General features: G+C 44.5%; 4 protein-coding genes across 4 annotated transcripts; 2 read left to right on the top strand and 2 right to left on the bottom strand.

Moving 5' to 3' along the window:
• The first annotated feature begins 461 nt into the window (after positions 1-461).
• On the top strand, positions 462-3,594 carry Cpr66D (Cuticular protein 66D). Its single transcript, XM_017136899.3, has 3 exons — positions 462-879; positions 945-1,121; positions 3,078-3,594. Exons 1-3 carry the CDS (start codon positions 586-588, stop codon positions 3,429-3,431), a joined length of 825 nt encoding a protein of 274 aa, XP_016992388.1. The 5' UTR covers positions 462-585; the 3' UTR covers positions 3,432-3,594.
• Positions 3,595-5,128: 1,534 nt separating this feature from the next.
• LOC108054130 (nuclear transcription factor Y subunit beta) lies at positions 5,129-7,734 on the bottom strand. The gene is made up of 3 exons (XM_017136906.2): positions 6,735-7,734; positions 5,376-5,496; positions 5,129-5,301 (listed from the first exon to the last, which is right to left on the bottom strand). Exons 1-3 carry the CDS (start codon positions 7,466-7,468, stop codon positions 5,233-5,235), a joined length of 924 nt encoding a protein of 307 aa, XP_016992395.2. The 5' UTR covers positions 7,469-7,734; the 3' UTR covers positions 5,129-5,232.
• Positions 7,735-8,101: 367 nt separating this feature from the next.
• On the top strand, positions 8,102-12,941 carry Pex7 (Peroxin 7). The gene is made up of 4 exons (XM_017137062.3): positions 8,102-8,179; positions 10,779-10,888; positions 10,957-11,703; positions 12,466-12,941. Exons 2-4 carry the CDS (start codon positions 10,797-10,799, stop codon positions 12,641-12,643), a joined length of 1,017 nt encoding a protein of 338 aa, XP_016992551.2. The 5' UTR covers positions 8,102-8,179; positions 10,779-10,796; the 3' UTR covers positions 12,644-12,941.
• On the bottom strand, positions 8,188-9,871 carry Arr2 (arrestin 2). Its single transcript, XM_017137061.3, has 3 exons — positions 8,908-9,871; positions 8,651-8,845; positions 8,188-8,591 (listed from the first exon to the last, which is right to left on the bottom strand). The coding sequence occupies exons 1-3, from the start codon at positions 9,761-9,763 to the stop codon at positions 8,437-8,439; spliced, it is 1,206 nt and encodes a 401-aa protein (XP_016992550.1). The 5' UTR covers positions 9,764-9,871; the 3' UTR covers positions 8,188-8,436.
• Positions 12,942-13,835: the final 894 nt, after the last annotated feature.

Below are 13,835 nucleotides of genomic sequence, written 5' to 3'. Positions count from 1 at the left end.
CCTCTTCTTCGAGAGCCAAGCGATTAATTGGGCATGATTATCTAATGGGAAGCCATCGAGACAATTGCATGTCGGAGGAGTCTCGACCGCAATGTAATTTACATTTATTTTTTGGGCCCTGCATGGTATATATTGGAAATGACAGATTCGGGAAAGTTTTCCCCATTTTTTTTGGAATTAATCAGCTGCCTCTGTTAGCCAAGTTAACAGCTGTTGACCGAGATTACGTAGGGTTACAAAAAAAGAAAAGAGAGAAAAAACCTTTAACAATGGCTTAGGTCGAGGGTAGAGGAACTATGATTTCAACGGAAGTGACAGCCGCGTTGGGGGGTTTTAGCCACCCAAAAACAGCTGTTGTAAATCAGCCAAGAGAGTCGCTCTATGGCCCAAAGAGAGTGAGAGAGTGGCGATGTAGTTGCCGCTCGGTGTTTGTCGATATAAAAGTGCAATTTGGGTCCGCAGCCAGCGCAGATACATTTGTGGCTCCGCCGAGGTTTCAGTTTTGAGTTAGAGTTCGAATTTGAATAGTGAGTGCTCGCGTCTCGTCGGTAAACCACCAGCAACATCCAATAAACCACCAGCAACATGCAACTCCTGCTCGTGGCGGCCACTTTGGCGATCTGCGGCATGGTCAGCGGACAGCAGGGCGTGGACCCCGCCTACTTGCGACAGTACTACCAGCAACTGCAGCACCAGCAGCAGCAGCAACAGGCCCAGCCCAACGATGGCACGCCCATTTTCGAGCAGAATTCGGAGCAGACGCAGCAGTATGTGAACTCCGGGCAGCAGATCAGGATCAAGGATACGGTGGCCGAGCAAATCAGGGCACAGCAGCAGCAGCAGGGACAGTATGTGGCACCTGCGGTCAGGGATTATCAGGTGGGTTGAGCTACTCAATCGGAATTTTACAGATTTATACCAATGTGATATATCCCTTTCATCAGCAATACCAGGCCCAGCCACAACAGTCTGCCTATCGTCCACCTGCCCAGGCTGCTCCACAGCCACCGAGGAGGATTCAGCAGCCCTCTTACCAGGCACCTTCCACCTCGATCTTGGGTTCCAAGGGACAGCACAAGTTGTCGCTGCAGCAGCAACAGGAGGAGGAGGAATACGATGACGTAAGTTTGGAATACACAAATAAATATTTTAATATTTTTAAGGGGAAATATTAACAATTTTTAAATATCTTTTTCAAACTATTGGGATAGTAGTGAATTTAGTAAATGAGTTTCTTATACTATTTTACTTATTTTATAACATTAATTTTAAATTGAAATCGATCCTCTTTTTGCGGTGCAGAGATAGAGTTCGAACCCCCGATTCAAGTGGGACTTTCGCGCACTTTCCTTTTCGCTTCACTGCGGCACTAACTGCTGCAGCAACAGCAACAGCAACAGCAACAGCTACAACAGCAACATCTACAACAGCAACATAATTACAATTGAAGCATGCAATGGCATTGCGCGATGGTTTCGGGGGAGGGAGTGGGAACTGTGACTCGGGGTTCATTAACCACACTCGGCAACAGTGTGGATTTGGCCATGGCCATATGTGTGTGTATATCGCACTGCATTGTACTGCATGTTCATTGGCCCGAGTTCCGAGTTCGCTCCTGGTCCGACCACTTAGCCATCGGCGATTGTTTATGGCCTTTGCATGCGGAAGCTGGCGAATGAATATCCGTTACCAAAGTGACCATAATCCATCAGCCGTATTGCTAACGAGATGAGGTTATGGTGATCGGATGGCGTGTCATCTTTTTGGCCACTTAAAATTAATGACCAAGACAGGATGGCATAAATAAAATGTCGATTGGAAAGTATTTAAAAAATTATGATAATTTCACGGTGACTTAAACAACTCTTAAAGAGATCATATAAAGTTTATAGACCCATAAAATCAGCATAGCAGTAAAGGTTCCATTAGCAAGTTCAACTTGCTAACTAGATAATTAATAGCTCTTAGTTATTTTTCTGTGACACTGCCGTTGGCAATTGCATTCTCCGCCAGACAATCACTTTCAAATGCGACCCATATACCCCAATCCGAACCCCCGGCCCCAAAGATCTGCAGTTCCGAGCCCAATTCCCACAATTGCGAACAATGAGTTGCAATGGACACTGCACGCATTAGAACCGGCTTGCAAACTGGCTTTGCCTTTCCAATTTTTCGGCTTGCAGTTCTTTGGGTAGTTTGGCTTTTTTTTATTTTTAGGCCACGTCAGGCCCAAAGGCTTCGTGAAGAACGATTGATGGCCACGCCTTTAAGCCACGTTCTTTGGGTTACCTTAACCCAGTTGATCAGATTATCGTGGCCAGCTGAAGGTCTCTCTGTTTTTATGCTGCATCCTCACAAAAAAAGCGGCGGGGAAATCGACAACCTTGCGCATAAATTATCCAACGCCTCGAGCTTTTATGGGTGGTACTCGTACTTCTACCGCCCGGTGGTTGCATAATCCGCAGTCATCGGATCGATCGTGTGATCCGATCCGCTGCAACGGCTCTTTGATTTCGTGCGCTTGGACCATTAAAATATGCAAGCGGGTCCAAATTACTTTCACTTGTGCGTGATCTGGGATTTGCAGTCACTGCCTACGCGCATGCGCCTGCGGTGGTGACGTAACCTCCGCCGTCTGGACACGTTTTTTGGGCCAGCCACGTAAGTGGGTCAGCACTGAATTGCAGTACGCGTTTGAAGTCCCAAATCGAACACAAAAAGCGCTTAAATATGATTTGATTTCTTAAAAAAATGACCAAGATAAGGCAAGAGTTTAATAGTAAGCTCCATTAAATTTTAACTTCCCTATTATGGGTATACATTTTTTTTAAAAGCTATTTAACCCATATTAAATTTGATTTCATTTTATTAATATAAAATAATAAATTTATTAGCGTTTTACTTAGCCAAATATGACTAAAACCCTCTATAAAAAAAGTTTGGTTACGTTCTACTAAAAAACAATATAATTGCACCCTTTCAAAATTATATTATATATTTTGTAAACCAAATATTAACTTTCAAATATTTTGAGCATAAGTTTTTATGGCTAACGTTTTGCTTTATAATTTTTTCAGCAAAACTCCTCTTACCAGTTTGGCTTCGATGTGAAAGACGACGAGTTCACCAACTACCAGAACCGCAAGGAGATCCGCGATGGCTCGGTGATCAAGGGCAGCTACTCGGTGGTGGACTCCGATGGCTTCATCCGCACCGTCAAGTACACGGCTGATCCCAAGGAGGGATTCAAGGCCGAGGTCATCCGCGAGCCCACCGACATCGTGGTGAAGATCCCCACTCCCCCGCCGCCGACGCAGCTGCTCCGCGCTGGAGGCCACAAGTCGCAGCAGGAGTACAGCTCCGGTCCCAGCAAGCAGCAGTATCAGCACCAGCAGCCCCAGCAGCCGCAGTACCACCAGTACCACCAGTAGGGGATGCAATCATGGGGATGCGATCCCATCAGATCGGCGACTCTTGTCGAAACACTCTTGAAAGTTCCGCAAGTCCATGTAGTTTGTAAATATGCCGAGACTCGATTGGCACGAGATTATAACATTATTCTATTTTATGTCATTCATTTAGGTTCGACTTTCTTGTTTAGAATATTAAATTAAAAATTTGGAAAAAACGTAGAAAGTGTTTTTTGTTTTTAGTTAAAAAAAAAAAAGAAAAGGTGGAATTGTATTTTATAGTTGGAGATTTTAACATTTATTTGACTTTATTTTTTGCTGCAATAATTAAAAAAAAATTTTATAATTTTCAAGCACAAAACAAAAATTAAATTCAATCATTTTGAATAAAATTTCTTTTAGACAAATTTCCCAAAAAATACAGTTTGTTACCTAAAAATCTTGTTGTTTGGATTAAGCTGAATTTTCCAATCAGCCTTATGATTTTACTCACCATTTTTTTATTACACCACCTTCCCAGTTTCCTAAAATAAAATTAATATTGAAACACAATCTGCACCCGAATGTCCAAATTGAGGTCACACCGATGTCTGCCAACTCGAAGGTAAACAAATGTTATTTTCGTATAAATCAATGGCCTAACCCCCGAGCAATTGGCAAAGCTCACAAAGGAAGCGGACCAAGATCCCAGTGACACCCGAAGAAGAAGATGATCTAAGGACAACCCGTTCGGGCAGTTGCTGACAAAGGCCATCGAATGGTTCCCAAGTTCCCACCGGAGAGGCCGTGGATCGTGGTCACCGAAGACACGGATTTGGATTCGGACCCGGGTGGACCGGTCAGACCGGTTGTCCTTTTGGGAACCTCACGCCACAACAGCAATAGCAATCGCAATCGCATCGCAGTCGCATCGCAGTGTCCTTCTGCAGTGTCCTTGCATAAATTACAGGAGCGTGTGAGAACTTTGAGCAGCCCTTGATCGCCTTGATGACCTTATCGCCCAAGAAGAAGACCAGGAGACCAAGAGCGGCGATTACGAACCGGTTCTGGACAGTCTGGAGGTGCGATGACTGACAGCCAGCGCCGATCGCTTCGTTAATGACCCGCATAGCGGATCAAAGGGGCTGCAACCCATTTGCATATATCCTGAGTATACTGAGTATTGATCTAAGGACATGTAAGGATCCCGAACATGTGCATGGTCATTCGCACCCAAGACGCAGGACAAACAACTGGACATTAGGCCTGTCCGCAGGGCATTTGTGTCATTTGCCTTCGACCGACTTGGAGATATGCAAATGAGCGACGAATGCAACCCCCGAGGTTACAAGACTTACGACTTACAGGGCAGATAAGACCCTAACGACCTTCAACCCCTTCGAACTGCCAAGGAGAAGACGCATTTACATATCCGACCCGCATGATGGACCGACTGACTGACTGTCTTGTCCTGTAACTAAGCGACTGCAGGACATTCGGGTCACTGCCCAGAACCAGTTTCCAGCCAAAGGATAGTTGACCTTTTCGGGATGGCCCATTGCCCGCGAACTCGTGTAACCGGTTGGACAGTCCACTTTTCCAGAGCGGCGTGAGAAAATCTCAAAGATGACCCAAGAAAAGAAGCAAGCTGAGATTCCTACATTCGTATGCTAATCTTTTGCAGTGCTCTTTCGAATTTCACGCCAAATCATTGCCCTTAAATAAATAATACGCCAAAATTATGAAAAGTCACGATTTATGCAAGAGTTCCGATGGGTATGTACAGAGTTAGTTAGGGGGAGGGGAATGATAGAGGAAGGGGTATGCAAATCAAGGTCTGCTCCTAGAGTTTTCCTTGCGCCATGTCCCAGCGGTGCTCGCCGTGGCCTCCTTGACGATCCGTCCAAATCACCTAGGAGTTTGGGAGCGGGAGAAAGCCTGGCGAATTATGTGGAAATTTATTGGAATTATAATGCTTAAGCTCACCTCGCCCCTGTAGCGGTTCGTGCCTCGCTGCGACTCAAATCGCTTTTCCTGGGACTTCGGATGCTTGAGGACGTGACCGTGACTCCGCGAATTTGGGCCATCAAAGCGCATGAAAATGTCACTAAATTTAGAAATTAGTATTTAAGGTTTAGGAGTTTCTAGTTAATAAAATATATTTTAAAGTAAAATAAAAATAATAAAAATAAGATCACAAAGTAATTGGACTTGCCTAATTATACTTTTCAATTAAAGCAGCCACCACCATTTTGTCCTAAGATTTTACACATTTTTCACCCTTTTTCCTATACAATTTTTCTATCAAAAATGTAAGAGGAGAGTAATTGGGTACTAGGAATAATTGCTTGTGTGCCTGAATTAAACAACCACCATTTTCAAAGATTGATTTCCAGAAAATCCTATGACTTTTTTATAAAAATTAACTACACCCAAAAAAAAAATCCTGAGTGTCAATTTAATAACTGTGGGTTAAAATGACACTGCCCCTAGGATCAAATTTTTGGGGTCAATTTGCTCCCAAATGAGTGTCAAAAGTACACCGCGTTTTTAGAAAAATCGTATTTGATACTAAATAGTGTCATTTTGATAAAACTAGGTTCACATCGATCCCAATAATTATCATTTTTGATTTTCGAAGTTCGAAGTTCGGCGATGTTTTACTCGAGTATCGATTTTGTTTATACTTGTCAAGAGTTCGCTCGCGCGCAAAATGGTTCGATGGCCCAGTTGGTAAGGCGTCTGCCTCTGATGCGAGAGGTCCCCGGTTCGAAACCCAGATAAATCATAGTAGGTAAAAAGTTTTTAAAATGCATATATATCATTTTAAGAACAAAAATGTTAAGTTGTGTTAGATTACTCATAAAAAAAAAAAAAAAATAATGGTGTTGCGAGCGGGATTCGAACCTCGTTCCCCCGAGCACAAAATAATATGAGAACCAAGCGCCTTGGCCCCTGAGCCATTCCCATATTAATTTTTGCCATGGCAGAATGGTTACAGGAGCTTTCAAGCAAATGTCAAATTTTATTTAATACTTAGAAAATGACACCGGCTAGTGGCTCTTTGACACCAAAAGGGGTCAAATTAATATTTTCGAAAGTATTAAAGTGACACCAGAATAGGGTCAATTTAATGACGTTCGGATCAAAGATTTTTTTCCACTCAATAGTGTCACATTGACACCTAAATAGGGGCATATTGATGACTACTTTTTTTTGGGTGTACCACCTTTTTTTTTTAGAAAAATTACACCCATTTTCAAGTTAAATTTGCTGACAGAAACAGCTTGATAATGTATTTTCTGAATGATTTTAACCACCCATTTTCCCTCACAGTTTTCTTACTGAAAGTATTTGGTTTCCTTGCCGCTTCGATCGGTGTTTTGGTGACCTTTGCTCTCAGCAACATCCGTGTCCAGATCCTTGGCAAACCTTCTGGGTCGCTCGGTTTGGACATTCTGCGAGGGTTGCTGCTGCTGTTCCTGCAATCTGGCAATGCGAGGTGGAATCACATGCAGCACATCGCTGGTGAAGAGAGCCGGTGGCACATTGTAGAGTTGCTGCTGCTGCTGTTGTTGCAACAAGTGTTGCTGCTGCTGCTGCTGCTGTAGTTGCTCCTCGGCGCGACGTTGAGGTTGCTGCTGCTGCAGGGCGATCCTTTGCACCGGCAGATAGTTCCCCTCATAGCGATATTTGGCCAACTCGGAGTGGGGAGCAATAGTCCTCTGCTGATACTGGACACTCTGCTGCGGATAGAGGGGCGGCAGGGGCGGGGCAGGAGCGGGCAGCTGCTGTTGCTGGTACTCCAGGGCCAACGGCTGATAGCTGGGTCGATAGTTGATTAGCTGGAAGTGCGGTGTCTGCTGTTGGTAGTGCAACGCCGACGGCGGCGGAGGAGCAACTGGATTGTAGCCACCGCCCACAAAGGGCGTGGCAGCTGCATACTCGAATCTTCGCAGACGCGGTGAATCGCTGTACAATTGCCTGGGATGGTAGAACAGTTGTTGCTGCAACATTGCCGGCGAAACGAGCAACATTAGATGCAACACACCGAATAACTTCCCAATTGGCAGCTCCATCGCGTTGCACTCTCGTCAAATTTGTGGCAGCATTTTGACAACAACATAGCCATTTATAGTTGGCCACTTTGGCTTTTGGGGCTTGGCTCTCAGAGGAGAGGTGGCCAAAAGCCGGAAGTCACTTGCCCAGCAGTCAGCGGTGTGTGAAATCGATCGAAGCTGCCCCGGATTGTGCAATGCTCCAACGGTCAGCTGCTTATATAAGATAAATAAGCATAAAATAGCACAAAAAAGGTAAAACTGAAAATAGGGGAAAATCAGGCGGTAGAGATGAGACCTAGAATCAAACTGACGGCAGCTGGCGGCCTTAGCCATCATCAAGGTCATAGAGTTGGACTATTTAGCATATGAAAAGTTTCGGCAATTTCATTGTCAACATTTGTTTTTCAAGAACTTCCGTTGACCGTTAGAGTTCCCGGCCATATCCAGTTCCACTTCGTCCTGATTGGTCGTTCAAATATCCTGACAGCCTGTTGCTTCTTTTCTCTCCAGGGGTTGAAAGCCTCTGCTTGTGACCTATAAGCAGTGGGCTTTTCAACCCCTTGTCAACGAATCACCCCTAAAATCCAGAGAAACAGATCCTTCGTTGTCGAGCTGAGCAGCTAGGCTGATCATTCGACTTCTGAAGTTGAAACCCACAGCACCACTATACCAACAGCTCCTCTACCGAACAAAAACCCCCTTTGGATACTCCATCGCAACGATAAAAAGGTTAGTACTAGTTAGGCATAACACATTTATAATATAGTAGGGACACGAGGTCGGTTCAACACTTCAACATGCATATGTACGGGTACAAACTCCAGATCCACCAAAGTTACTACACAGAGAGCGTTATAGAGATACGGTTATAATACAAAGATTGTGGCCTCCACGAGAGACTGCTGCAACAAGTTTTCAGTGCTTTCGATTCGGTTTGGTTAAATTCGGTTCCGTTTTCCGGTTCACAACAAAGCTATAGATAATGATTAGTCGGCCATGTTGACGTTGTTCATGCGCATCTTGGCAAAGTCCTCGAAAACAATATTGTCATCGTCGTCCTGGTAATAGCCCTTCACATTGCGGTGCTGTTCGATGGACTTCATCTTCTTCATGGCGTTCGAGCGCTTCTTCTCAATGGTTCCTAAGTGATCAAGAGGGTTAACCGGAGGTTAAGTGGCAGTTAGCATATATACAACTTACCCGGTGCCGGTTGGAGCAGTTTGAAGGGCACATCCGTCTGCATTTCGCCGCCCAGAGTGCCGCAGTTCAGCTTGATGCGCACCGAGTACGAGATGACAATACCACAGGCATCTCCAGTGGACTTGCCCTCCTGCACCATGGTGGATGAGGCCAGATTGACGTCCTCGTCCTTGAGGTGACCATCCAGGGCAATACCTTAGGAAAAGAGATAACCAATTAGCAAGCTTCAAATACCCATCTTCCCTCGACATTTATACCATGACGATCCTTGTTGTTGGCCGCCAGGGGAATCAGGTAGAAGGTCTTGGTCAGATTGGCGCCCGGGGTGATGGGGCAGCCCTCCTTGGTCTCCAGCTGGGCCACATGCTTGCTGAACTGGGCATTCACCATGGTGATCTCGGTGTGCTGCACAATGAAGCACTTGATGCTCTTCACCGACTTCTTCGAGTTGTTCGACACCTGAACGGTGGCGGCGGTCTTCTCGCCATGATAGTAGATCTCCCTATCCAGAGTGACCTCCAAACTGATCTTGCCGTTGGAGAAGGTGAATCCCTTGCTGACCAGCGAGCTGGGCAGGCGTTGTCCTCGATTAAGGGGAGCATACTGGAGCTTCTTGATCACCAGACTGACCATGCTGCGCTTGTGCTGCCGATCGTCCTCGGAGTCGGCCACAAAGGCCCGGATGGTGTACTCCACGCCCAGGGGCTTCCCATTGTCGTCGCCCTCCTGCTGCAGGGTCACCGAGCTGGGCGAATTGGGCGGAAAGTGGAAGGTGAAGGGATGGGCATTCACGCCCAGCTTCCGCACCAGCTTCTCCTGCATCGGAGTCATCTCCATGTTCGGATTGGTCATCGGAACGATCTGCTCCCGCGACAGAATCAATTCCTTGGAGAACTTCACTCCCATGACCTCGTCCTCCTCGCGACCATAGCGATAGGTGGTGGCCAGTTGGCCAAAGACCTTCCTGTTCTTCAGGTAGTCCGGTTCCACCACGATGACCCCGTCCACGGGATCGCAGTAGTCCAGATGGTCGATGAAGTCGCGGCGGCCCAGATAGAAGGTAACCTTGCCGTTGGGCGTGGCCTTCTTGAAGACCTTCACGGATACAACCATTGTGGATTAGAGTTCCTGTTTGGCTCCTAGATTCCTTTGATGCAAATTTCTAATTTAGCGATGCGCGTTATTGAGTTTTCCGTTCGGCGGAGGAAAATGCGAAACCCAAGTTCCGTGCAACCTGCTTATATACCTTTCCATTGGCCCTGTCCGTGGGTCTTCTTCATTCTGGCCACTAACTGGATTTGCGCGTTATGCGGTTGTTTGCTGGACATGACAAAAAATGGGAAAATAGCTAAATAGAAAATAGAATAGAACATAGGAAAAACTGCAAACAAGCTGCTTCCCCGGGGGTTGGTCTATTTTTCTGCGCAGTTTGCCACTTGCCCGAGCAAATTGGCTAATGTCAAGTATTTTCCCATTCCGACCTACAGCGAGGTCATCGGGCCAACTGTTGAATAATTGGGAGGTCTCAGTTGCCTCGCCAGGATTAGCATCTGATTCGCTGTTACCGGGTTGTTATCAGTCTTGTTCTTCTTAGCCAACTTTCTATTGTCCAGCAGGGGAAGCCCCAAAAGTTTTAATTTGGTTAAAGATCAAACATCGATATATTGATTTGTCTGTTTGAGGATTAGTTGTGGTTTGAATCTAGGAATCTTATTGCTGAAAATTTGAAAATATTAAACTCTGAATATTTGTAATAAATATAATAGATAATACAAAATATATATATAAGATGTCAAAGATCTTCCTTATATGTGTTCCTAAAATTACAATTGTTAAAAGATTAATTGCAATAAATTGATCAAAAAATGAAAATTAACAATAAAATTGTGGATAAATTCTGTATTCAAAATACAACTAAAAACTAATGTTGACTGTTAATCTAAAAGCAATTCAACCTCATTATTTTGGATTATTATAATGACTATCTCTAATAAATTTCTTTAATTCCTTCATTGAAGCTTAACCAAATAGGCATATTGCTTGTTAATTTAAGTTCGGAAAATGTAACCTTATTTTTGATAATTGTTTCTAAATACTTATCTTAATAAATTCCTTTATATCTTTGCAGTTGAGATACCTAAATAAAATGCAAACTCAGAGACACACCACCACAGACCGACATGGCTATAGCCTGCGCTTCTCGCCCTTCGAGGCAAACTACTTGCTGCTAGCTACAAGGTGAGACCACTTATAAGACCCCAAACTGAACTATAAACTAACCATATATTATTTTCTCAATTCCCCAGCCAACTGTACGGTCTTGCTGGAGGTGGTTCCCTCTTTCTGCTCGAACAGAACTCCGATCAGACCGCCTCAGATGACCAGAACCTCGGGGAGCTGTGCCGTCTGGAGTGGTCCGATGGGCTGTTCGACGTCGCCTGGTGTCCCTATGCCGCCGACATCGCAGCCACCGCCTCCGGGGATGGATCGCTCCAGATCTGGTGCGGATTGGACGGCGAATCGGCGGCCAACCAGCAGACGCCTAAGCAGCCGCTGATCTGCCTGCAGGAGCACAAGAACGAGGTCTACAGCCTGGACTGGGGCGAGAAGTGGAACTACCACACGTTGCTCTCGGCCAGCTGGGATTGCACTCTGAAATTGTGGGACTGCAACAGGCAGAACTCCATCACCACCTTTGTGGGCCACAGCGATCTGATCTACGGGGCCAAGTTCTCGCCCCTGATCGCCAATCTCTTTGCTAGCGTGAGTACCGATGGACACTTGAACTTATGGAATTCTCTTGACTTTGCAGGCAAACCCCTGATGAGCATCGAGGCGCATTCGAGCGAGGCCCTTTCCTGCGACTGGTCGCACTTCGACCGGAATGTCCTGGTCACCGGAGGATCGGATGGCCTGATCCGCGGATGGGATCTGCGCAAGATGAGGACCCACGTCTTTGAGCTGTACTCCGGGGAATTCGCTGTCCGTCGTTTGGCCTGTTCACCGCACTCGGCAGCGGTATTGGCATCGGCAAACTATGATTTCACCACACGGTAAGTAGGGGTTAGGAGGTTCTCTATGGGAAGGGAAGTTATTACAACAAGGAGAGAAAAGTGGAGAAAATTAAGAAGGGCATATTTTAGCAATTTCCTAAGATTGTAGATGCATTTAAAAGGGAAATGGAATAGTTTATCAATAAATAAGAGAGGATTACAGGTTCCATAATAGCAGGGAGGGCACTACATTTAGAATAATTAATCAAAAAATCATGTAAAATTGAGATCTTAATATTTTTAATCATTCTCAAAATTCTAGAATTAATTGAGAAAGAACGAGATTTATTTAATGATCAATTATTTAGAAAATCATCTAAAATTAAGATCTTTATATTTTTAATCATTCTCAAAATTCTAAAATTAATTGAGAAAGCACGAGATTTATTTAATGATCAATTATTTAGAAAATCATGTAAAATTAAGATCTTAATATTTTTAATCATTCTCAAAATACTAGAATTAATTGAGAAAGACCGAGATTTATTTAATGATCAATTTCAAGGGTCTACCAGGTCATTACAACTGGAAGAAATATTAAAAAAGTCAGTCAAAATCAAGAGCATCATTTTTCTGTTTTTGTTCTGCTAACAAAATTAAAAGCCTTTTAGAACTGATAGGAAATTTCAAATGATTATTTTGTTAGAAGATTGAGAATTAATTTAGGATGCTCCTTTATTTTTTGTGGATTAGTTGAATTTTTCTATTATTTCTTGGTATAAATATGGGTTTTAAAAATATCATTCTCTTTCCTCCCCTTAGGATTTGGAATCTGGAGCGTGGCGAGTCCGCCCAGGAGATCAATGCCCAGCACACGGAGTTCGTCTGCGGCCTGGACTGGAATCCGCACAGGACTCACCAGCTGGCCGACTGTGGCTGGGACTCTCTGGCCAACGTGTATACCCCGCAGTGCCTGAGCGGCGAACTCGCTACCGTCTAGGGTATCATCACGGGGCATGCCCACAACTGGAAACACTGGAACTGGTACTCCCTAAAAATACCGAAAACACATGTGATAAGGCGCTAGTGGCGCCAAAATAGCCAGGCCTACAGGACGATAGCTGAGCTATGTGAAATGCCTATAAGGATAATAACTCCAAGGATCCAAGAAGACGATAAGTCATCATCTGCGATGACGACGATGACGTGTAAATAGTTGTGTGATAAACGCTGAGCGGGCGAATCCTCAAGCAGGTGCTTCAAATGTCAATAAAAGCTTACATATATTATGCGGATTATATGAATTATGTACGATGTGGGGTAGAGAGTTCTCTGCTGTTCTGCTGCTATTATGCCCCTCACAATAAATTTCTTGGCCGCCGGCTATAATTTGCACTCGGCCCTTGTCTTAACAAGAATTTAACGGGTCTCGCAAAGAGTCAACAGATTGACTGGGTATCCTTTTCCGCTTGGCTTACCTCTGACCAAACAAACACGCAATAAAGCGCTAATTTGCAGCAACGTTTTATTGCCTGACTGGAGCCGAAATCCCTGACATTCCCGGAATTGACACAGCCAACGAGGAAGATGGGCCAAAGGTGTGCCAAGCGATCGCACCTTTTCAACCGACATGGTGTGAAAAGCAGCAGCAGTTCCTCGGATCCCGGATCCCATATACCATATCCCAAATCCCCGATCATCCCTGTCATTATCGCCGAACGAGCTTTAACTGCCACTCGAGGCAAATATTTGCTTTGAAGCCAATTGGCGCTGATTTCTTCTGACAATCGGGGGCAGATCGGGAGAACCTGACTCAACAGCAGCTGCTGACCCCCAATTATCTGCTCACCACTCAAGTGAAACCAAAATTGATATTAATGCCTTGTTTGTGTTAATAAAACTCGGATTTTGGGAGCCTGCGAAGTGCTGAATTTATCCCGGGGCGCTGTCAGATCTTGATGCCCAATATGGCACTTTATTTTATTTTAAATAATTATTTAATGAATGAGTGAGACTGGGTGTCGTAGAGTGCTTCTTGTATCGGATGTAGAAGATTTGATTTCATATATTGGATATATATAAATAAATAGATATGAGTGCATGAAAGAAATACAATTTTAATTTTATTTTAGAAGCGAGCCCTGTTAAAAATAAATTAAATATAAAAGTTCCACTTTTTATTAATTTTATAA

The sequence above is a fragment of the Drosophila takahashii genome, chromosome 3L, assembly GCF_030179915.1.
Source record: "Drosophila takahashii strain IR98-3 E-12201 chromosome 3L, DtakHiC1v2, whole genome shotgun sequence".
Taxonomy (NCBI): domain Eukaryota; kingdom Metazoa; phylum Arthropoda; class Insecta; order Diptera; family Drosophilidae; genus Drosophila; species Drosophila takahashii.
This window is presented reverse-complemented; position numbering and strand designations above follow the sequence as displayed.

Bases quoted from the DNA above. Each gene is read 5' to 3' on its own strand.
- Arr2 (XM_017137061.3), bottom strand. From the start codon at position 9,763: ATGGTTGTATCCGTGAAGGTCTTCAAGAAGGCCACGCCCAACGGCAAG. The intron at 8,846-8,907 runs GTATAAATGTCG...TCTTTTCCTAAG, and splicing joins CAACAACAAGGATCGTCATG to GTATTGCCCTGGATGGTCAC. The intron at 8,592-8,650 runs GTAAGTTGTATA...TTGATCACTTAG, and splicing joins ACTGCTCCAACCGGCACCGG to GAACCATTGAGAAGAAGCGC.
- Pex7 (XM_017137062.3), top strand. From the start codon at position 10,797: ATGCAAACTCAGAGACACACCACCACAGACCGACATGGCTATAGCCTG. The intron at 10,889-10,956 runs GTGAGACCACTT...TCAATTCCCCAG, and splicing joins TACTTGCTGCTAGCTACAAG to CCAACTGTACGGTCTTGCTG. The intron at 11,704-12,465 runs GTAAGTAGGGGT...TCCTCCCCTTAG, and splicing joins AACTATGATTTCACCACACG to GATTTGGAATCTGGAGCGTG.
- LOC108054130 (XM_017136906.2), bottom strand. From the start codon at position 7,468: ATGGAGCTGCCAATTGGGAAGTTATTCGGTGTGTTGCATCTAATGTTG. The intron at 5,497-6,734 runs GTAAGAAAACTG...TTCTAAATTTAG, and splicing joins AAGGAAACCAAATACTTTCA to TGACATTTTCATGCGCTTTG. The intron at 5,302-5,375 runs GTGAGCTTAAGC...CCAAACTCCTAG, and splicing joins CGAACCGCTACAGGGGCGAG to GTGATTTGGACGGATCGTCA.
- Cpr66D (XM_017136899.3), top strand. From the start codon at position 586: ATGCAACTCCTGCTCGTGGCGGCCACTTTGGCGATCTGCGGCATGGTC. The intron at 880-944 runs GTGGGTTGAGCT...CCCTTTCATCAG, and splicing joins CTGCGGTCAGGGATTATCAG to CAATACCAGGCCCAGCCACA. The intron at 1,122-3,077 runs GTAAGTTTGGAA...TAATTTTTTCAG, and splicing joins AGGAGGAGGAATACGATGAC to CAAAACTCCTCTTACCAGTT.